The sequence below is a fragment of the Pelodiscus sinensis genome, chromosome 3, assembly GCF_049634645.1.
Source record: "Pelodiscus sinensis isolate JC-2024 chromosome 3, ASM4963464v1, whole genome shotgun sequence".
NCBI classification, from domain to species: Eukaryota; Metazoa; Chordata; order Testudines; family Trionychidae; genus Pelodiscus; species Pelodiscus sinensis.
The window spans coordinates 58,194,026-58,218,824 of NC_134713.1; the positions used below are offsets into that span (position 1 = coordinate 58,194,026).

At 42.1% G+C, this 24,799-nt stretch overlaps 1 protein-coding gene across 8 annotated transcripts in view; it reads left to right on the forward strand.

The window, feature by feature from the left end:
* Positions 1-24,799, forward strand: part of BCKDHB (branched chain keto acid dehydrogenase E1 subunit beta) — a 239,865-nt gene that overhangs the window by 25,900 nt on the left and 189,166 nt on the right. For all 8 annotated transcript variants that reach the window (XR_012902584.1, XR_012902582.1, XR_012902583.1 and 5 more), the window contains 3 exons: positions 13,307-13,440; positions 14,908-15,063; positions 20,932-21,040. Coding sequence is in view for 5 of the 8 variants with exons in the window: in XM_075923808.1 (XP_075779923.1) it covers positions 13,307-13,440; positions 14,908-15,063; positions 20,932-21,040 (399 nt within the window). In the remaining 3 variants the exon portion in view is untranslated. The remainder of the gene's footprint in view (positions 1-13,306; positions 13,441-14,907; positions 15,064-20,931; positions 21,041-24,799) is intronic.

The following is a 24,799-nucleotide window of genomic DNA, read 5'->3' on the forward strand; positions in this document are numbered from 1 at the left end:
CTCGGACTTTGTTGTGGCTGGGGTAAAGGTGCCTTTAGCTGGGACTGGGAGAGGTCTTATCTTTTCGAAGAAGCTTTTCTGGAAGAGATCTTCTTAAAAAACGTCTTCCGAAAGAGCGCCTCAAAAAGCGTCCACACTGAATGGACACTGTCTCGCATTTAAGCTGTGATTACTATGGATGGAGTGGCCACCAGGGCACCAGTGCTTCTTCCTCTTTCCTCTTCTTTTGAAAGAACTCCCTTTTCCCCGTCAAAACCTGCCTTTCTTCCAAAAGAGCTCTTTCGGAAAATTTTAATCCTCTTCCTATGAGGAAGAAGCCTTTGTCGGAAAACCCCTCTGTTCTTTCAATTTACTTTTGAAAGAACGTAATTGCAGTGTGGACGCAATTGAAGGGTTGTTTTTCCGAAAAAACTCTGTAGTGTAGACATACCCTGAGCACCTGCACAGCATTTAGTAGATTACTGTGCAATCATTCAGCTTGGACACAATTGCTTAAAATGCACCTTTTTTGTGTAATAAAATAAGTTAGTTGCCTAAGAGCCCAGACAATCACATAGCATTCTTTCTCAAAGACAGCATAACCTTGTTCAATGAGGGTGAGTGTTTGTGCTTAGAGAGGCAAGCAGATTGCCTCTTGTCCTCCACTCTGTCTTGCATCAGTACCAAACCCAAACCGATATAAGATACATCAATACACAACATAAACAGTTAGTTGAAATGAGGGCTGACCAAAATTGGCTCCTTAGAGAGAGCCTGTTTTGAGTTCTGGAAGTCTTTGTCACAGGCTCCTTTCCATAGCATCTGGCCTGGTTTCTCCTTTTTTGTAAGGTCTGCTATGCTAGCCCCAATATCACTAAACCCTTTAGAAACCTTTAGAGATGGTTGATCAGATCAGTAAAGGACTGGATCTGTTTCTTGGTTTGAGGGATAGGCCATCTTATGGGACTGGGATGAACGAACCTATTGCTTACCTTGTGTCCTAGGTAGGATACCTATGAAGCCCCCTCCTGTATTTGGAGACCTTGACCATGATGTTGGCTTCTCTCAGCCTTTGTAAAAGCAATTTGCACATGCTTTGCGTGGTCTTTCCAAGAATTACTGAAAATAGTAAAAAAATGAGTAGTCCTATGGCGCCTTAGAGACGAACAAAAATATATAGGCTCATGAGCATTTGTGGATAAAACCCACTTCAGCGGATAAATATTTAAATTGCTAAGTCATTTATTTTGGCTCTGACAAATATTTCTAAGCTCTGTAGCACCTCATTAACAAGCTTCTGAAAGGTAGCTCCTGAAATTATTAATCCCAAAGCCATTACCTTAAATTTAAATAATCTAGATTAGACTACAGAAGCACATTTTTTTCCCTCTTGGGTATCAGCATCTAATGGAATTTGCCAATAGCCATTAATCAAATTCAATATGCTTACGAATATTGCACCCCGTAACCAGCCTCATAAGTCCTCTCTTTGGGAGTAGCTGTTAGGCTGGGTGATAGCATTTTTTTCCCCTATAATCTAGACACAATCCCCTGGTTTTTAAGTACTGTTATAAGGAGGAGATGCCAAGGGGCTTTTTGACTTGGGGTTTGTCTACATTGGCAAGTTTTGTTGAGGGACAAGTGTTTTGTCAACCAACTTGCATGAGCGAGCACAGTGCAATGTGACTTTTTCACAACCAAACAGACATGTTACTTGACAGACTTCTAGATCCATGGGGAGACGTCTGTCTTTTCCCCTCCCTGTGTTATCAACAAACGTACAATGTGGCTTCCTCGTAGTATTTTGTTGCTGATTGTTGGCTTCTAGGAAGTGACCCACAATTCTCAAAGCAACCCCTCTGGTTAGCAGTTTGAACTCTTCTGCCCTGCAGTCAGGTAAAAAAAGCGTCCACACGCTTGCAAGCTCTGAGGTATAAATCCCATTTCCTGCAGCATAAGCTCCTGGAAACACCCACCTCCCCAATAGGCTGGTTCAGTGTTCAGTGGTCTCATGATGCCCAGGCCTGGCCATTGCACCAAAGATAGCCCTGCTTGGACCGCTGCAGAGCTGTTAGATCTGATCAGCGTATGGGGAGAAGAGTCTGTCCAGTCCCAGCTGTGAGTGACCTCTAGGAACTGGAACATATATGGGGACATTTCTTAATCTTTGTGTGGAAAGGGATATGAGTGGACACAGTACAGTGCAGAGTGAAGATTACCTGTTGTTAGGCCCATAAAGTGAACAGACATGCTGATGCTACACCAAAGACCTGCTGTTTCTGTAAGGAGCTGGATGCTATCCTCAGTTGTGATTACACCTCTGCTGCCAAGAGCCCCGTGGATACTTGGGAGGGTACATGGAAGACTTAACGCAGGGGATGAAATTGTAGATGAAGAGATTGAGGTAGACTAGGGCCAGGGACTCCCTCTAGGGTTGCTCAATGCGTGTGGCAGACAAGAACTGTTTTCCACTGCTAATGGACTTAGCTAGTCTGAGCAGCTGCTTCCTGTGGACCAGAAAGCAGAGGATGAGATGCAGGGTAAGTGACTGTGCAGAGCTGAGGGCATAGGAAACTGGGAGGCTGGCTGTGTTTCTGAGTGCTGAATGTATTTCTGCATAGCTAATTGATATGGCTAACCAGCATGTTGATGCTTGCCATGGTCTCAACGGAATCTTGCAGAGGCTATCAATGTTTCGAGAGGTATTAGTATTTTTTTTTTTTGCCACAGATTCCATGGCCATACTGCTTTCTCTTTCCCTGTTGCAGTATACTAGACTGTATCATTCATGAACCAATGCAAAACGTAAGTGGACTACATATGGATCAGGGACCAAAGCTGAACATAGGTGGACTACATATGGAGCATGCAAAGGCCACAAGCCTGGAGAAGTTGTGCCCTGGTTTTCTTGATTACCTTGGGCAGGGAGATGTCTGCCAGGGTGTTACCCAGTGGTGGAGAAATGTGGCATAATTACAACTAGGTTCCTTTATAGGGGATTTTTTTAGCCCCTGGCTGGAATTTCTTTTGTCAGCTGCTAGCACCCCCACATCTCACTCATGATTATGGCCCTACCAATTTCACATCCATGAAAAATGCATCACAGTCTGTGAAATAACATCTTCCCTATGAAATCTGATGTCTCCTTGTTCCTGTGAGTGCCCCGTCAAAGGGGGCCACCTACCTCTGCCTGGGCAAGAAAAGGGCAGGACCTGTCCCTTCCTTGCAAAGTGCTCTTGTGGTGGTGGGAGGGAGGGACCAGACTAGACCCATCTCTGCGTCTTGTAACCTCCTGTAGCTGCACAAAGCTCTCTGGCTGCACAGAAGTTCAGCGTTGAAGGCAGCACAAAAGTGATGGTGGCAATCCCATGATCCTTCCCTCCAACAGGTTTCTTATCACCTCCTCCCCCGCCATATCCTTTGGAGTCAGGACCTCATGGTTGCAACAACATGAATTTCAGGTTTAAGCAGCTGAAATCTTGAAATTTACCAATTTTCAAAGCTTATGGCTACAAAATTAGCCATATTATACTATGAATACAGTAGGGCCCTATCCAGGATTAAGATACTTGCTGAGATGTGTTTCTTGCACGGGTCAGCGAGAAAGCAAGTGGAAATGTTGGGAAAGGGGTTTTTAAGTAAAATGGTAACATCAATTCTCATGTTCCGTTGTTTTTTGTCCAAATGAACGCATACTTCACTGTGTGCTGGGATGTGAATCTACCCCCACTAGGCCGCTATGTAAACGCTGCAGGTGCCATGCAAATACTTCATGTATGGTAAGGTAAACACCCCTGTGTGCTGTGTTCATTTATACAAGCTCTTACAGAGAGAGTCCCTTTGTATCTGACTAATGTGTCTTTGTCTTTTCAATTCCTGGGCATGTTAGCCCTGCTAGTCCAAAACTAGTTTGGTCGGATTCGTGCAGAGGTCTCTTCAGGGCCAGTGGCTCTTCCACTGTCATGTAACACACCCTTGTGGTTTGTTTGCTGGGAGATGTCTTATTTCAAGTCATTCTTTTCCTGCCTTGAATGTTTACTGAAAGCATTTATCCCTGCAAAGCTATGCCATAAATATCCCAGTAATCAAATCACCATACACTATTTATGAAGTATTGTAGAACAGTGACGCTTCCACCATGTGTGCTTTAATCTCTCACCATATAAAATTGCAAAGAAGTCTACCTTTGATTCTAAGAATATATATTTTTGTTCATAACGAGGGAAAGAATGGCACATCTTATTTTCCCTTTAGCTCTTCATCAACACCTTTTAAAATCTAGTGAGGTGCAGGCTTGTCACAGGATGACAGAAAAGTTTTACCAGCAAAATTCAGATTTCTGTCTCTTTCTTTATGAAAAGGTGGTTCTGTTAGCTAATCAGTAATTACGAATGGAAAACAAAACAAGAAAAAGGCTGGTGCCTGTAAAATAGGTAAATATTTAATTGAGGTTAAATTTAAGCATTCTTAGATATAATTTGTAAACACATTTCACTCCTGCAAAAACAATACTGTATAAATGAACAAGAATAAATGATACATTCTCCCGGATACATTTTTCTGAACAAATTATGATGTTTATTTTTCTAAGGGAATGGAAAGCAGTGACCAAAGTTATGTAAAGTCTACTATAGTCACTCCCTGTGTTACAAACATCCATGCTTACAAATAAAAGCACACCTGCAGCCTAGGGGAGCAGGCAAGAGGTCCTGGTGCTGGTGAACAGTGCAAGTGCTAACTGCAGAACTCTGGATGAACAGGGGGCACTCTCACAGCCAGAGGCTGGAGAGATATGGTGCTTTGAAGGGAAATGGCTATTCTCTCCATCCGCCAGCTGCATGGCCACCCGCTCTGCTCCTCCGGAGTTTTCTGGCCCACAACTGCGCTGCTCGCCACCTCCTGGTGACTGGGGGCTGGGTACAGCCTTCTGGGTGAGGGGCAGGTGGCTTAGGGGATGGGGCTGGTAGCAGGAGCTGGTGGAGAACCCCAAGAGGGTGGTGTCAGTGGCTCAGGTCAGCCCCAGGAGCCAGAGCAGAGCCCACAAAGAGGGGTGGGCAGTGGTTGGGCAGAAGTCCCCTTCAGAATTTCTATCTACTTCCTCTTCAGGAAATAATGACTGATTAAAAGAAAAAAAAAACCTCCTACCTACGCTCAGGAAATAAAGTTGACATCTTAACAGTTACTAGATTGCATTTATTCCCATCAGAGAGTTCCAGGGAATTCTGGTCCTGTCTGTGGGCCGAGTGAAGTCCAGATTGTGATCATTCCAAGATTGAATTCTTAACAGACTTCTAGGGGCGCCACTGAGATTTTGGTGTATATGTTTGTGGTGAGGTAGGGACAGCTTTAACTATGATTCCATTCCAGGAGTACCTGAAACCTGTTTTTTTTTTTCCAGGTAATAACTTAGAAATTAGCTGACAGGAACACTGTTCCTAATTCCTATATAAAGAAAGAAAAATGTAACAAACACCAATTAAAGCGATATTTTAAGCTTATTTGCAAATATATTTTCAATCCTAAATCTTGCTGTATCAGTTTTGGAAACTTAACAAGGATATCAGAAACACAAGACTGATACTTTGTATACTATATATTCTAGAGATAAATAAAATCTGCTTAGCTTTGCAATTATTGTTGTTTTTATATGTCTTATGTTCCACATGATGAAGAAGAGAATGAGAAGGTTAACTTTTTCCAGGAATGCTTAAAAGTAAATAAATTACTGAAAAAAAAATCACTCAGCAAAAATATTTGCCAGGTTTCTATGGAATCAATAGTCCACAATCACTTAAAATCAGTAGCCCCAAAATACCCCTATCGATTTATTTAAACAATTATTTTTACTACATTGGTCTATATCTTAAAAAGTACCCTATCTAGAGTATAATTAAATGCTGGATGTTAGAGGTTTACAACACACAAATTTTGTCAACCACATCTTGGTTTGGGTTCATGTGCATTGAATGATTTATTCAAATAATTATGGATAAATACAATGGAATGGAAGAAAGTTCTTAGTGTGTTGCTGTAAGGATTTGAAGAGTAAACATCCCCTTCATGAAATTCACTGACGTTACTCACAGTTGTGAATATTAAAGAGTAGGTAAAAAAGAGCTATGATTACTTACCAGTTGGAAGAGAAGGGTAATTCACTTTAGGGGAGACAGCTATAAAATGGTGCTTAGGCAACATTTGTTTGTATCTGCACATGAAAAGGACCAGAAACTCCTCAAAAGCTGTGGTGGTGGGGAAAAAGTCCTAGGATTGAAAAGTGCAGCTGGAACCCTACTGAGGAATTAACATATGTGTAACAGTCAATTTGATCCTGCCTGGTAACTTGAGCCAAAGCCCATTATAGTCAAATGAAAGACTCTCGCAGATAAGTAGTAGTACCAAATGGAAGAATAGGTGTCCACCTTGGGGTATTGCCATTTCTCCCCAAAAATTGAAGAGTTAGAAAAAATGGGAAAACTTTCAGTGTAATTTGAGCAATGTTTGTGATGTGCCTCCTTATGTTTGTTTCTTGAAAGCAAGGAAAGATCCCAGGTGGCCATTCTTTAGGTCTGCTTTCTAATGAAGCACTTGAACATCCAAAGCTGTGAGTGTATCTGGGGCAGCAGCAGCCCCCTCCCCTGCTTGAGCAGCCATAGTGTGTCAAGAGTTTCAGCTTTTTTAAACCTATCAGCACGTGAAGATGAGGGCAGATCATGATGAAACCTACAGCAATTGTCTTCTGAACTACACACTGAGCTTCCTTCCCCACGACTCCCTGAGCCTTTATGTTTCAATGAAGTGCTGCAGAAGTTCCCTGTCCTGCTATTGGAGCTGACAGATGATAACTCTGTATTCTTACTGGCAAAACAAAGATTAGCCAGCTAGGGGAAGGGAGTTGGGGGGAGAAGAGTGAGCTACCTTTTCAAGTGTGGCTGAGAGGGGAGAGGAAGGGTAGCATAGGTAGCCTTTGGCTGGCCGGCGAAGGGTGACGAGTGAGCCAGTTGAGGCAAGCAAGCAGTATGATTGCTGCTGTCACCTTTGTGTTTTGCATTTGTTGCAGCAGTTCTGTTCTTGCCAATCAGGAGCTGGAACCAGTGTTTCAGGAGCTCTGATTCTAACCCAGCTGCTCCTGATTTCAGCCAGGAGCCAAACAGGAGTTTTCAGGGGCTGGGCCTGTTGCTCTACTTGATGAGCTGTCTTTCCTCTCACTCTGGTGAGGGGAGGGAGAGGAGTAAGGAAAGCAAGCTGAATGCATTCCTTTCACTACTGGCTAATGAGGGGAGGCAGGACAGGAAACAGTGTCCTCATGTGGTAGGAAATTTAGGAGGCTGCATAGCCCCACCCTTTAAATAGAGCCCATTGGACAAGTGCCTTTTTCATTGGATTTCCGATGATTAGGTACTTTACAGATTAGAAGTTGCTAGGCTCTTGTTTTTCATTTTTGGACTTAATTCATGCCCATATAAATCAGTGAAAATAAGTAAGGAACATGATCTGTCTGCTCTAATTTTCAGTGTATTTTTTCCAAACCAAAGGAAACAAAAACGTTTCGGTCCTTTGTTATTGGAAATAGCATGATAACAACATGCAGCAGCATACAATTAAAGATGCATAAAGCTTTCCATTCAGACACTTTTCTCTCAATCCTCATCTTTTGCCATTCATAATTTGCAAAAATACTTTTTTTAAAAACTGAAATAGTCAAGTCTGATTCTGCCTGATGGTGAGGAAAGGTTGTGTTTATGTTTTCCTTTTGGGTGAGGGCAACATTAATCATTTATGGGTTCTGAGATATAGTGTGCTGTTGTGGGCTATGTCTACACTGGCGCGTCCTTGCGCCAGAAGAATGCAAATGAGGCTAAGCGTGGAATATCGCCGAGCCTCATTTGCATATCTAATGATCCACCATTTTTGTGGAAGAGGCTCTTGCACCAGAAGGAGTGTCTACACTGCCCCTTCTTGCGCAAGAAAAACCCTCAGCGCAATGCTGTTATTCCTGAAAATAATCAGTGTAACGGCATTGTGCAAGAGGGTTTTTCTTACGCAAGAGGGGCAGTGTTGACAGTTCCTTCTGGCACAAGAGCCTCTTCCGCAAAAATGGTGGCTCATTAGATATGCAAATGAAGCTCGGCGATATTCCACTCTTAGCCTCATTTACATACTTCTGGTGCAACAACCCACCAGCGTAGACGTAGCCATACTGTTTTAAAGAGTACAAGGAAATTTCCATCAGGCTGAGCCTTCTCTGGTCTATGTATAAAAGTTCAGGTCTGTATTCTGGTAAGGAACATAGTAGTTGGTTTAAAAATAATTACATTTAATCAGCTGGTGTGTTTTTCTGTGAAATTTTCAAGCTCCTGAAGTTTACCTTGTTAAATACTTCTTCCAGATAAACCTGTTCACTTTTTGACATGTATACCTAGTCCTGTTTACACATGACTGGGGAGGGGGAATTACCAATTTTCATGCAGCTTTGTTTGTCATATTATTTCCTTCACTTCTTGGAAAAGGGCACCAGGCTGTTCAGACGGCTGAAGCTAGGGCTATGTATAAAGCTAGGCAGGTTAATTGAAATTGACAGCACCATAATGCCTTCCTCAGAGAGTGACGCACATGGTTTCCAATAACGTAGAGATACGGCTTTCACCTATAGGCAGAAGTCAGCCTGAAGAGTTTCTGTGCCCTTGTTTTGGGCTGTTTGGTTGATGCAGGCAACAGGAACAGATATTCTTTAGGAAACATCTCATTTCCATAGAAATGAACAAAGATATAAAAAGGCAATGTGTCTATAGCTTTTTGGTCTATTTGACTTGAAATTTCAGCTGCTGAGTAAATGGCTTACAAGGGGCAATGCAAATAACCATCTCTCTTGCCAGAATTACAACCCCGCTTTCCTGTTTCAAACAATATAAACTAAAGATTCTGTATGTTTAACAGAATCTAATAGTGGGAAGTCTCTTCATGATATTTATCATGTAGATAGATGTAAATGGATGTGGTTCTGGGGATTTGGTTTGCTATTGTGTTTAAATCTTAATCCTGTTTTACTGTGAAATTCATTTTTTGTTACAGCTCAGTGAAATGAATATTTCTTATACAATTTTAAAGGATAATTTTCATCATAGTTCATCTATTTACGGTCTTTCCCAATGTGTTATCCTGTGAATTGTTTTAGACTATACTCTCTATTCCATCTCCCCAATCATACATGAAGATATTAAATTATCTTATTCAGAATGGAGTCCAGTGAGACGTCACATGGAGACCAATCTTAACTTGATACTGAACTACTACTAATTATTCTTAATTTTTTTTTCCTTTGGTAGGCACTTAAGTACTCACTCAGCCCCATTCAATCCATATGGCTACTCTCCTAAACTAAGCCAGAACACACATTCTCTGTGTCACAATTACACACAATCATTGCCACATACTCTCCCAGTCACTGTGCCACATGCATACGGCTGCCCACATTCTCCTGTAACTGTGCTGCACAAACTCAGTCTGTGTCACAGAATCTCTCTCATATACAAAGTAACTCTCACACACAAACACTGTTTTTCTCTGTAGCCTCAGCTTCCCCTCTCCTTCTACGAAAGGCCCCACCCATTCCGGTAGGCTATGACCAAGGACCAAAATTTGTGAAGTTGGCCCCCCCTTAAAAATTATTGCCCACTCCTGCAATAACATTTCATTACCTCAGCGTTCAAGTGATTTGTAACCAAACACAGCAACCAAGCAAAATGATTACGTAGGCAACACAGAAAGTAACTAATTGAGAACTATGGGCATGTTTGGGAAATTCAGGGGAGGTATACACTGCTCCAGACGGGTCTCTGAGGAAATCTGTCTTTTTCCTACTCTCAGTGGTTTTGGATAAAGCATCTTATTAATATTATCTGTGGTTTTCCTTACATTTTGCTCTTTTCTCCCTATTGGAACGCAAAGACATATGTTTACACCCCTCAGAATGTGTGTACAAGAGCATGACCTTGATGTAGAACTTACCCTCTCACCCTTTTTCATTGTTCTTTCTCTTACACATGTTATGCCCTTCTATATTCAGAAAGCCTTTGACAAGGCTGCTCATGAAAGGCTCTTAAGCAAAGTAAACAGTCAGGCAGAAGGAAGGTCCTCTCAGATCAGTAAGTGGTTAAACACTGAAAAAAATTGCTAGGAATAAAGTTCTACTTTCAGAATGGAGAAAGATAAATAGTGGTGCATATCTGTACCAGAACCAATGCTATTCAACATATTCATATATGATCTAGAAAAAGGAGTAAACAGTGGCAATATTTGCAAGACTATTCTGAGTAATTTTTTAAATCCAAAGCAGATTACCAGGAGTTACAAAGAATCTCCTAAAACTGTGCGACTGGGCAACAAAGTGGCAGATGAATACCAAGTAGTGCACGTTTGAAAATATAAATCCCAATTACACATACAAAATGATGGAATCTAAATTAACTTTATCTCAGAAGAAAGAGATCTTGAAGTAATTGTAGATAGCACTCTATATGCATCTGCTCAATATGCAGTGGCAGTCAAAAAAGCTAAGAATTTTAGGAAAAATTAAGAAGGGCATAGATAGACATTAAACATCTTAATGCCACTATATAAATCCATGGTACGTTCAGATCTTGAACTCTATATGCAATTTTTGTTGCCCCATCTTAAAGATATATATTTGAATTGTAAGGGATACAGAGAAGGGCAACAATGGTGATTTTGGGATATGGAAAAGCTTCCATATGGGGAAAGATTAAAAGAACAACTTTTCAGTTAAGAAAAGAGATGACTAAGGGGAAGATATGATAGAAGTCTAGAAAATCATAAATGAGTAGAGAAAATGAAAAAGGAAGTGTGTACCCCTTCAGGTAACGGACAATTAAGGGTCAACAAATGAAATTAATTGGCAGCAGGTTTAAACATAAGGAAATACTACTTTATACAGTGTTCAATCAACTTTTGAAACTCATTGCCAGGGGATGATATTATGGCCAAATTATAGCTGGCTTCAGAAAAGAATTAGATTAGTTCATGGAGGATAGATTCATGAATGCCTGTTGGCTGAGATGGACAGAGCTCAAACCCAATGCTCTTAGTGAAAGAAGTTGGGAGTGGCAACAAGGGCACACTTGAAAATTGCCTCATCCTGTAAATTCCCTTTGAAGTATCTGGTATTGGCCACTATTGGAAGGATAAATGAGAGGATAGATGGACCATTGTTTTGAATTGGTCTGGGCGTTGTTATATTTGTGTATGGAATGTCAACATAAGCGCTGTCCAACCATCCACTATCTCTCTGCTGTTAGCTAAATTGTTCAGTTCATCATATATATAGTAGCCCAATGTCTGTGACTCTGTAACACTGTATCGTTATGTCTTGCCTCTGGGGGGCGCTGTTGCCTCCCACCGTGGTGCTTAGCTGACTTCTGTGCTGCTCAGCCGGGCCACCGCGTGGGAGCAAGTGGCACAAATGACCATTTGTGCTCCATGGTCCACCCGAGTGAGAGGCAGGAGGAGGAAGAGAAAGAGAGAGACAGAGAGGCAGGAGGCAGAGGAGAGCTGAGAGAGAGAGGGGGAGAGGCAGTAGCAGGAGGAGTGAGAGAGAAAGAGACACAGAGTGAGAGACCGGAGGCTCAGGAGAAAAGACCGATGTGCAGGAGAGACCTGAAAATCCCATCTTATGACGGGCTAATTGGCTAGTGTATTAAGATTTCTAGTTCTTCCTAATTTGGCATATTTCTTGAGTTCATCTGTTAGAGAAACATCTCAAATTTGTGTTAATGCTACTCCTACCTCTTACTGCCTGTTTTATCTTGGTGCTTATTATATTTCTCAGTTGGTGAGAGTTTTGCTACACCTCAATTAGTGGTTATATATTCAGTGTCCAAGATGGAGGAACCTGTCTCAAATGGAATAGCAAGGTGAAGAGTATTGAAGATGTCATAATATTTTAAAACTTTTCGGAATTACTCTGTAAAAGAAGAGGACAATGACAATCACCTCATTTATGATCTGAAATCACCTGGAGTTATAGGTGTCTAGCTCCTTTTAGGATCTGTATTGCAGGAATAGTGATGTCTCTGGTTTAATCTCTTGGCAAGAACTTTTCTAAAAATCAAAAAAGAAAAATGTATTGTGAGGAAAGATAAAGTAGTAGAGACATGCCCCACCCGAACCCCAGAATCTGAAAACTCTCCTAATTTTGAAGTTCAGATGTGGAAATGGATGACAGGAGAGGGATCTGACGTTTATCAGCCTGTCTGTATCAGTTGTTTGTTTTCCACTCCTGGCACTCAGGTTTCTGCCCTTCTTCGTCTGGTACAGGGTATCAGAAAGCCAAAGAGATCTACACGGGCAGTGGGAAGGAAGAGGCCATTTGGGGATTTTGTGTTCGATGATGAAACTTACTACTTAGTTACAATTTTTATTAAAGATTTTTATCTATATTTAGCCAATCTGCAGAGTTACAACTGCTGCTAACAGTGTTGGCCAGCATAAGAACCCATCTATCTTGTTGTGCTCTCCATTACTAGATGACTAAAAGTGTGTGGTGGGAGTGGGGTTTTTTATGGGTATAGAAGAGGGTATTGAATGAGGAGCGGGAAAGGGGCCTTCTACATCAGCTCATGAAGGGAATTTTCTTCATGGGGCAGTTTGCAGGAAAGTATAAAGATGAGAGCACTGGACAAGTTTTACATCATTGGGTAGGGGAAATGCAACAGAGAATGAAAGTGTCCAATTAGGAAGGGCCATAGTTGAGAAGATCCCTGAGTATAGTAGTTTGAACTTGATGCAGTAGATAAGTCTATTTCTGCCAAGCATGTCCAGGCACAATATCACCACTTGGTCATTACACCTGTTCTCCACTCGGTGGTTTGACTTTTGTACTCTAGGAGTTTGGATTCTATTAATCAGTTCACCAGGATTTAGACTGTGGCCTCTCCCTTTTATAATTTGACCTTTGTCAAAGGCAGCAACTCAATATGTGAGGGGTTGTGCTCATGCAATTAGAGCATTGGTTTGGAAATTAGTTCTGGTTTATGTGCTTAGCTCTTTCATGCTGAATTTGGGCACATGGCTTTAATTTTTGTTGTTGAATGAGGATAATAATAATTCCTTTCATTATAGGTACATTTGCGAGGCTTAACTAATGTTTTTTAAATGCGTTGTGAGCTCCTACTATAGGTGTATGCAAGCCGTCCACAGAGATTGACAAGTGTATGACTATTAGGCATATTGTAAATTGTATACTTCTGGGGACAAAAGATGAATTGTTTTCTTTTTACAGTTTGGTATATTAAAGGAGCTCTTTGTTTTACAGGCAAAGACAGAGTTTTCAATACCCCTTTGTGTGAACAAGGAATTGTTGGATTTGGTATTGGAGTTGCAGTTGCTGGAGCTACAGCTATTGCAGAAATTCAATTTGCAGACTACATTTTCCCAGCATTTGATCAGGTTAGTACCTATCACAGGTTGTTTAAGGAAGTAAAAGGAAACAAATTGCCTATTGAGAATGGCTTTTCTGGTGAATTTAAATATAATCAGCTGAATCAAGTTTTATGCTCTGATTTTTGCATACATTTCCACAATGATGAGTGTTACTAATGTTTAAAGCTAAGATTTAGTCACGGGTATTTTTAGAAAAAGTCATGGACAGGTCACAGGGAACAGACAAAAATTCAGATAATATGACCTGGCCATGACTTTTATAAAAAATACTCGTGACAAAATCTTAGCTGCTCCAGGGTTCTTCTTCCACCCTCCAGGCTGCTGCAGCTCTGGGCTAGCTGGTGCAGCTGGCTTTGAGGGTGGTTCCAGGAGTGGCTGGTGCACTTGGCTGTGGGATCATGCCACCTGATGGGCTGGCTCTGATGCCAATTGCTGTGATGGCACTGAGGCCAGTCATACTGGCTGCTATAGCTGCAGAATTTTACAGAAGTAGTAGAAAGACAGAATCCATGACTTCTGAAACTTCCATGATAAACTTGGAGCCTTACTAATATTTGTGTATACTTTAATCAGAAATGTACAAAATCAGGCTAAAAGTTAAACTTAGCTTGTAGGGCAAGACGTCCTGAATTTAGACTTAGCATGATACAGTACATAAGACATGAGAGTGGAAACAGGAATATTTGGGCTGCATTTCCAGTTTGTCACTGTCTTGTTCTAACACATCTCTGGAAGCAGTGTAATGGTTCTTTATCAGGGAAAGCCTGGCTACAGCTTTGTTAGATGGCAGGGCTAACTGGAATATCATTCTTTTGTGGGAGAGGGCAAAGGGACCTGTCCTCCTTAGCATATTGTGTAATTGGAACTACAGTAAAACTCCATTGGTCCGGCATCCAATGCTCTGCACTCCTGATGGTCTGGCACCATCAGGAACCTGGAAGTGCTCTGGCTGCCGGACAATTGGAGCTGCTCTGCACCCGGCTTCCCCGATTCAGCCGCTGCTGAAACTGACCAGCAGCTGAATTGGGGAAGCCGGAGGCAGAGCAGCTGGGGTGCTGCCGGGTTGGTCCCGTAGTGCTGCCCCTCGGCGCTGTGGGACCAACCTGGCAGCACCCGAGCTGCTCTACTCCAGGCGTCCCGGATTCAGCCGCTGTTGAAACTGACCAGCAGCGGCTGAATAGGGATGCCTGGGGCAGAGCCAGACTATTGGAAGGGGAGGCTATGAAGGGGGTGGGGTGGCATCCCCCCCCACCTCAGACCCGTCATAGCCCCCTCTTCCGATAGTCCGGCATATTTGATAATCCGGCACCCCCTGGGTCCTAAAGGTGCCAAATTATCGGAAGTTTACTGTAAATAGCATTTTGGGAGTAATGATGTGTGTATTATAGCAGGATGATTATACCTAGCTTGTGGTAATAGAATGAATATTTATAATGTGTATGAAGGATTTTTAAATAATTTTCTCTTTTTTAGATTGTTAATGAAGCAGCAAAATATCGATATCGCTCTGGAGATCTTTTTAACTGCGGAAGTCTCACGATAAGAGCACCATGGGGTTGCGTAGGTCATGGTGCGCTTTATCATTCTCAAAGTCCAGAAGCTTTTTTTGCTCATTGTCCAGGAATAAAGGTATAATAATCTTCATGTTTAACTTTGTGTGAGGCATAAAAGAGCGAAAACCTGACTAAGTGCATATTTCCAATAATGTGCTCTAATTCAAATCAATGTTGCAGTGATAAGATATCACCATTTCTAGCTTTCCCTTTCTCTCAAGTTAACTTTTTTATGTATGGATTCATACTGTTGGGTTACAAGCCTTTAACACAGAGAGTTTTTCATTGCTTGATGAATTGAAAGACTTCTAAAGCAAAAGAAGTATTTTTATGTCATTTTTAAAAAACCACAACTGTTCTTCGTTTTCACTGGTGTACAGAGCTAAACCTAACATGGCTTTTATATCTTATGAGTGTCAGATTAGGTATTTTTTTCTTGGTGGGAACCTTTCCCCCATATCTTGTCTCCTTCACCTAAATTTTTTTTATTATTGTGACGGGGCGGCCCCGCCCCGCACTCAAGCCCAGGGAAACCACCTGGGGCCGGGGGCGGAGAGGGCCCCACCCACACAGCCCTACTGGGCATGCTCCAAAGGGAGCCAAGGTATAAAAGGCTGCTGGCCTGCTCAGAAAGGGCAGACTACGACCCGAGCAGGAGCTAGCGGCCACTGGGCAGAGAGGGAGTCGCCGGGGGAGCTGAGCGTGCTGCTGCCGGGCCTCTGCAGGGCTCGGCCCCAACGCCGGAGCCGCCGACCGACCACCCGCGTCCCGAGTGCTGGACCGGACTCCGCCAACTCTGCAGCTGCCAGGGGGAGGACCGCTACAGCTCGTCGACCGACGCCGACAGGTGGGACCGCGGCAGGCTGCGAGCAAGGGGTAGGAAGCGACCCAGGGCAGGGAGCTGTAGAAGCCCCTGAGGGCTCGGGGCGTTGCGGGGAGGAGCCCCCGCCGAGCCAGTGGTGGGAACCACCCGAAACTACTAGGGCCCTGGGTCGGGGTCCGGTGGAGAGGGAGGGCCCGGACCCCCCTACCCCTGCTGCCTGAGACCCTGGCACGGGGGAGCAGGGCAACAAACTGCAAACTGTGAACTAGGCCCCTGGGCCTGCAAACTGTGAACTAGGCCTCCGGGCCTGCAAACTGTGAACTAGGCCTCCGGGCCTGCAAACTGTGGACTAGGCCCCTGGGCCTGCAAACTGTGAACTAGGCCCCTGGGCCTGCAAACTGTGAACTAGGCCCCTGGGCCTGCAAACTGTGAACTAGGCCGGGAGGCCGTATTCCCCCTAGCACAGGGGCATTGTGCTTTGGGACTAGGCCGGTGGGCCGTATTTCCCCTACGAGAGGGGCAGTGTACTTTGAGGGCTAGGCCCAGATGGGCCGAGTCAGGCCCCGGATGGGGGTGGCAACCCCAAGACAGGGGCGAGCCCCTCGACAATTATATAGAGCTGGTTTAAGGCAGGAATGCATTTTATTTTTGTATCTAGGATGTAATTATGATATCCCAAGAAATAATGTCTCTGGCTCACATTTGACACAGCTCCAAAACAGAAGCACATAATAGGGATGTGAAGGACTAGTTGACTAGTCGCTCTCTCTCCCCCCTGCCCCCCCCGGGCTGTTACTACACTTCAACGGCAGAGGCACCCTATCGACTAATGGAATAGTCGATACATTTTGCATCGACTTTTCTATTAGTCAGTTGATATTTAACATCCTTAGCATGTAAAAATGTTGCTATAGCAGTTTTCATTGAGAATGTTTGAGGAGAAGACTCAGGTGCTTCATGACCTCTGCATTCTTATTATTTCATGACTGAGACAGGGAGCTGGGTATTGATTTGTTTTGTTTTGTTGGTAGGGAGAATGAAGCATCGAATGTGTTGGTGAGAAAAGTTTCTCTGAAAGCGTAGATCTGGGAATTAACAGTACTGTAACATTGAACAAAAGACAAACAGCAAAACAAGCATCAGCTTAAGATAACTATTCTAAAAATAATGCAGTACTGAAAATGAATACGATATTTTTAACTTCAGATAGGGAGGACAGGGACATTTTAGGAAGTCAAAGGAAGAAAATCAGCATTGTGTCCAACTCAAGGTGTGATGTTGCTTCCATCCAAGATGAACAATTGAATATAGCCATCCTCATTTTTCCCTCAACCTGCAAGCGTCTTTCTGTTTTGAAGGATCAGTAGTTTGAACAACCTGGCATTTTCAGTGATATTACTTTCAAACCACTGCTTTTGTCATTCCAGACTGATTCCTGTTACATGACCATGTGTGTTCTTTTCCATGTATCAGTAGCCTTTTATCAAAGTAGAAGATGAACCTTCAAAATGTAGAGATTATTTTAAAGATTATTGGGAACCCCTCCCTAAGAATATCTTATTTGGAGAATTGGGTTCATAGGAATAACAGATTATTTATGCTGATCTAAAGAAAAGGAAATCATAACCTGCCCTTATTTAAGGAGTGGGGTGCAATGAGGCAAATTCTTCCAGAATGTAAAAAAAATGGTACCGATCAAAACTGTGTATATATAGAAAATAAGAGTTGCAGCTAACAGTAGAAGACTGATACAATAAAAGAGATTTCTGCATTCACTTTGTCTGTGCACTTTTTTAAAGCTTTCTTGACAATGACTTCAGAGAAGGAACAGGTGAGGTATGTGTAGTCAGCCTTATTGGTGGTATCATGCTTTCCCAAAGAAAGCTCGAGAGATTTTAAAAACTTGTAAAAGAGCAAAAAGTTGGTCTCTGAAAATGGTGGTTATATCGAGTTAACCTATAGATTTTCTTCACCTTAGGGAGCAAAACATAATACCTTTTGCAAAGCAGAACAAATTACCCTGCAAAAGAACACCGTTGAATTAAATAGAACGACGAGAAGTCCTTATAGACTAGGGTATGTCTTCACAGCAAAGTTATTTTGAAATAACAGCTGTTATTTCAAAATAACTTTACCAGCGTCTACACAGCCCAACCAATATTTCAAAATTAAATTGAAAAAGCAGAGGGCTTATTTCGAAACTGGTAAACCTCATTCCACAAGGAAAAGTGCCAATTTTGAAATCACTATTTTGAAATAAGTGCTGTGTAGATGCTCATTTCAAAATAAGGGGCCTCCAGCCCTTCCCAGGGTGCCCTGGTGGCCACTCTGGGCCCAACCAAGAAAACTCCTCTCCCTCCCCCTGCTCCCTGGAGGCTTTAAAGGGGTAGACTCTGGCCACAGTGTCAGCTCCAAGCCTGCCAGCCCAGAGCCAGTCGCTGCATGAGCAACTAGCATGAGCCAGGCAGCCAGTGCCAGCCAGGACCTGATGCCCTGCCAGAACCCATTCCGGCCAGCCTTAAATGCGATTCAGCGTCCTATAAGTGTGGATACTCTATTTCAAAATAGCAAAATGCTATTTTTAAATGCATTTTGTGTCTAGACACTTTATTTTGAAATAAGGTATTTCGAAATAACTATTTCGAAATAGCTTATTTAGAAATAACGCTGTAGTGTAGACATAAACCCAGAGATTATTTCAAATTTACGAAGTTTGACTTCTGGTAACCTGAATTTACAAATTTGAAATTCTGTGTTCTCACTATGGGGAAGAATCGAATGTAGTCCGAGGTAGGCTCTGTTAATGTGGATGTGCTACCACTGACTCAGAGCCCCAGGAAACACTGTGGGGAGCTGTTGGAGGTCTCCTGGAGGCCAATTAGTTTAAATTAGGAGCACTGGAGTGTCCACACTAACGTTATTTTGGACTTATAAGTTAAGGCTGAATTTGCACAAGCAGTCATAATTTTGGTATTCCCATTTTTTTTTTTTTTTTTTTTTTTTTTGCACAATAGGGACTAATTTTTTTCATAAAATGTGGCAACACTGTGCTCCCTGTTTTCTCCTTGGTAGCTTCATGCTGGGTGGACACCAGCGGAGAGAACATTAAAAACAGAGAGCATAGATGGTAGTGGTGTTTGGAGGAATATCGAAGATCCTTCCAGTTCACTATAACACTATATTGCTGTAATTGCATGAGGGCAGATCTTCAAAGTTAGGTGCCTGAGTTGCAGAACTGCAGTTGCACATATCTAATGTATGTATCCAGATATCAGAATGAACTTATGAATCAATTGTGTATGCAAATTACCTGGTTTGATAAGGTACCTATTAGGTTGTGTGCATATGCAAATAAATGACTTGTGAGCATGTGACTGTTGGGTATGTACACACCTATATGCTGTACTAATTGATTTCTCAACCATGTTTTTACAAATGAGAGAGACAAGGTATACAGTTCTCAGAGTACATGGAATTTATTCAGCTCTTGTTATCCTTGCATGGATGTTCAGAGGAAGGTTTATAAGAATGGATGGTTGGGAGTCAGAAAGGGGAAGAATACCTTTTGGGTGGTAGAGCTTATAGGATTTGGTTGAACCTCATGGAGGATTTTTCTGTTGACTTCCTGATTCTATTAACCCTTTTGTTGTTGTGACAAGGAGTCCTGTGGCACCTTATAGACTAACAGATGTATTGGAGCATAAGCTTTTGTGGGCAAAGACCCACTTTGTCAGATGCAGTAGGTCTTTGCCCACGAAAACATATGCTCCAATATATCTGTTAGTCTATAAGATGCCACAGGACTCATTGTCGCTTTTGTAGATCCAGACTAACACGGCTACCCCTCTGATCTTTTGTTGTTGTTGTTGTTGCTTCTGAGGAAAATACTTTGCTGCAATTGCAGCTGTCATTCCTCTATCCTACAGTGAAACAGTTGGATATTTTTAATAAAAGTTGTTGGACATTTACCGTTTCTGGTTCTCCTTTCTCAAATAAACGACGAGGTGCTAACATTACAGCCCTGAGTTTCGGTCGAACAATCTGAACTGCCTTATGTGAGTAGAATTCCTCAGTGTCTGAAACATTGCAGAGAAAAGGACTGGTCTAATGTTTTAAGTCAATTTGAGGGAAAGCAAATATTTTCAAGAACAAAAAAAAAAGGCAGGTGAAGTGCCATAATTAGATTTCACTGCTCCTGTTAGCACACTTTAATGAGTATACAATTGGATGGACAATTTATGTAAGCATAGCAGTAAGTGACATAATTTCTGCTAAATGGTGAGATTGTATAAGTTTCACTGATTTGTGTGATTTCACTTTTGAGTATGATGCATGGCTACTGTACTAGTTAAGTTTTTAAGTATTACACATTAAAGTTTCTCTAAATATTTTACCATTTGTATTTGTGGTATAAATATTGCAGCCTTATCAGGATTAAGAACCACAAAATGTAAGGGAGTGTCTTCTAGAAGATAGGAATTTCCACATTATCTAGATATGGTAATTGCAGTAGCATTTAAGAATATAAGAAATCTTTTATTTGTAGATTACTGTTAAAATTAAAACAAGCTTCCTTAAATATAGGCCTTGGTTCAGCAAAACCCCCAGACTTATACTTAACTTTTGTCACACCGATGTTGTTGACTAGATGGATTTAAGCACATGTGTGTAAGTGCTTTGCTAAATCATCATCCATGAAGAAAGATTATTTTAAAATTTTGTTAATGGCAATAGTCACACTTTTAGAAAAATTGAACAAGATGGAGAGCAACGTTTATATAGCAACAAAGTAGTATTTCTAACAGCTAGTGATGGTGTTTTGGCACAAGTTCAGATGAAAAATTCTGATTTTTGTTTTTCTGCTTTGCTTGATCCTGATATTCATCATTAGGCTCCTTCATGTAGGTTCTAGTTAGTTTTGTTTTACTAGCAAGTGGCACAAAATTAACCTAGTATAGAAAAGGAAAAACATTCTGATCATTTTTTATCTTTGCCTGATCTCAGTGGATTTTATAAGTAGTAGCTTAAACTTGAGTAGCTTGCTAATATAATATTAGCTCTGTATCTAACTGTAAATAGCTGAATTATATTTCAAATCAGTTTTATAAATAATTTTTACAGGTTGTTATTCCAAGAAGTCCTCTTCAGGCCAAAGGACTATTACTATCATGCATAGAAGATAAAAACCCCTGCATATTCTTTGAACCTAAAGTACTTTACAGAGCAGCAGGTAAAAAAGCTTCTTTATATGTTGTATGTTCCAGTGAAATGCAGTTTACTCTGTGTGTGGGGGGAGGGGGGCGGGAAGAGAAGAGGGCTGTGTCTAGACTACACCTGTCGACAGAGAGATGTAGATTAGGCACGTCAAAATTGTTAATGAAGTGGGGATTTAAATATCTCATGCTTCATTAGCATAAACATGGCCGCCCCTTTTTTCCGAAATGGAGCTTTTTTTTTGGGGGGGGGGGGGGGGAGCCACAAAAAAACCCGGCAGTCTAGACGCGAATCTTTTGAAAATACAAACCATTTTCGAAAGATCCCTTATCCCTCATAAAATGAGGTTTACAGGATCTTTCGAAAAAGGGTTGTATTTTCAAAAGATCCGCGTCTAGACTGCCTTTTTTCGAAAAGCTCCATTTAAAAAAAAAAGCGGCAGCCGACTTTATGCTAATGAAGCGTGGAATATTTAAATCCCCACACCATTAGCAATTTCGACATGCCTAATCTACATTTCTCTGTCGACAGAGAGGTGTAGTCTAGACACACCCTGTATGTGTTCACATGTGCACACATACATAGAATCATAGAATACTAGGACTGGAAGGGACGTTGAGAGGTCATCGAGTCCAATCCCTTGCCCCCATGGGCATGTAAATGGACATGCGCCATGTAAATGGACACATTTATGTGATGGGATCTATCTTGATATTTATTTGTTTTTTTTATGCTTAATTATTTATTGTGATTTTTGGAGAGGCTGCTCAAACACTGGCAAACGTTTAGAAGTAAGGGTGCCAAAGTTACGCAAATCCACATTAAGCATTTGTTCCAGTTCCCACTGACTTTAGTATTTATTAATCAGAACTTAGGAGTGAGCTTCTGATTCCAAAGTCTGTTAAAATTTTATATTCATATTGGAATGAAGAATTGACCAGTAAAAATGTGAAGAATTAAGAGACTAGTGGGACTCTTTATGATTGGGGAAGGGTCTTGTTGAAAATCATATAACTAGACCTTCGAATACATGAGAGACAGAAATCAGCCTTGTTACAAATTCTTGACTGGGGAACTGTCATGTCTAATTAAAGATAGTTCGAGTGTACATCATAGCCACATGCTGAGTTTCAGGTAGACAATCTTCAGGTCTGTTTGAAATGTTAATTATCTCCCTTTTATTTTTCTTTCAGGGGCCTTATATTTTTTTCTGAGAATTTCTGAGAACATCATTTAGATAAGATAGGATGTAATCTACATTATATTTGTAATAATGTTTGGAGGGGACTGGGGTTTTGATAATCCTAGGTTTTCACCTTTATTTAATGCCATTTTTAGGACTCAGTTCCTTCCCTTGCCTAGATGTTCATCGTTTGAGTTGTTTTGCTGCTCTTGGGAGCTGGATCAGTTTGCAGAAGGAGAAGAACAGTGGGAGAGTCTAGAAGTTGCTCTTGATGTGGTTCATGGAAAATTATATGAGCGCGCTGCTTGGCATGTTTCTCTTCCTACTCCCTCTTGTGCTGCTGAACTAAGAACTGTTGCTGGGTTCACTCTGGGACCACAATAGCACTGAGGGACTTAGTGAATTGAGGCAGGGACCAAAGCCACTAATTCTGTGTGAAGGGTGATGTCAGTGCAGCTGGGGGAAGATTTTAAATTGCTATTGCCCCTGTCCTGTGGGCACTCATGTAATCACAGGGCAAATGCGGTGACCAACTTTTATCTTCCCTCCTAAATGCATTGATCCCAGCAGCTGGAAAGTGATGGCACAGAATAAGTGCGTTTATTTTGAGACACTGTGGGAGAAAGAAGTATGGTTTCTTACTTGTCAACACAAGTTACAACAGAATAGAGCTGCCAAAGCTGTTACGTCACTTGCGAGCATGTATGCTTGGCTGCTTACATTAGCTCTATGTTTACTCACCAGGAATGCTTGTGTTGATGCAGAGAGTGCACTGTTTAGGTGTCCAGTGTGCCATATGCTGCTGTCTGTTGCAATACTTTCTTGAAAGTTTTGTCAATCTGTTGAGGGGTAGAAATGATTTGCCCAGGGATCTCTGCAATAGGGGTCATGTTCCCAACATGCACTTTCTCCATCCTATAATATCATTTGTATCTCATAATTTTGACCTCCCCTCTCCCTTTAAAAAACCCCCACATAACACTTGAGTCTTTAAGGTGCCATACCAAAGAGGGAATGAGTTTGGGGAAGGCGCTAGATGTCATATTATGGCCCCATCTGTAGAGCCTTGCAAATCTGTGGCTATCCTCTTTATGTCCAGGGATATCCGTGGATGTGGATGTCCATGGATCACTTTTGCAGATGCAGATACCAATTTTGTATCTGTGCAGGGTTCTATCTGCTCTCTGAACAGACTGTGACAGACCAGGCCGGGTCTGGGCACCGCTGACGGCATCAGCTCAGGGCGAGTTGCTCAAAACCAGGGCTACTTACAGCCTTCAACTGGAGACCTTTCCCAAATAGGCCACAAGCCAGTCACACATAGCATTTCAACTGCCAATCTGGCCAGCAGGAAGCCTCACGAGAAAAACCCCTCAGACATCCCAGCTTTCTCTGTGCCGCAATCAGCCCTGGGCCTTACACACAGGTGAGAGGTTATAAAATCCGATCTCACCAACTCCAAACAGATCCTGCCGGTCCCAAAAAACCAGCCACAGTCCCAGGCCAATTTTTACCCACAAGAGCACACTGGGCCAGTCCTTTAGTATCTAAAATCTAAAGGTTTATTAATAAAAGAAAGGAAAGGTTGAGAATAATTTTAAGGAGAATACATTACATACATCAGTCATCAAGTTCTTGATGCAGGCTCTTATCAGAGATGTTACAAACTGCTAGCTTAGAAGTCTCTGGTTTACATCCTGTATTAGGATGGGTCAGCAACCCTTCCCGGCTCTCTGTCCCTAGCAAGGATGCGTCTGGAATCCGGAGCAAGATTGAAGACTAGATGGAAATGCCCTCCTTGGATTTTTATATTCTTGGTGTCTCCCAAATTGGAGCTGGTCACATGATCTAGTGACCTGTCTGTGTTTCACATGCAAGTAGCCATGAGGCACTGGCTAGTTTGCAGACTTCCAGACACATTGCTCAGGTGTGTATTGCCCACTCATTGCCTCGGGTGTGTATTGTCCATGAAGCAGTGGTAGTTAGCACAGCCATTCACTGAACAGTCCTTCCTCACAATAGGCATTCCAGGCCAATTGCTCTCTCCCAGAGAACATTTATAATACAAGAAAGCCCATATTCATAACTCCACATACAAAATCATACAAGTACATGAGTGTCATGCACAGAATCAGTAAAGAATAAGCTTTCATTTGACACCTCACACAGCCTAATTTGTACAGAATTTGGGGCAAACACTACCCTTGATGCAACAGTCATCTGTCTGTTCACTTTAAAATCCAATAATGTGGCACAGACACCAAATTGTTGTGGGTGGACCTAGTTGTTAGATCCCATGTGCTCCAAAGCCAACTGGATCCGGGAAGTGCTAGGTTGCGGTTTCTCCCAAGGACAGACCTATTGTCTACCACTCTTTCTTGGAACGTGGGGCTCCCTAGCTCAGCTGCCTTAGACCCTGAAGCCAGTGCCTCAGCCCTCCCGAGTTTCTAGCTACTTACACACATTCTACAGAGTTCATCCTATGGGCATATTGAGCTTTTTGATTAATTGCTTCAGGGATGACATGGCACACAAGGAACACAGCATTAGCAGAGGCATTTCTTAAACAGTCGCTTTTACTCTTAAACACTA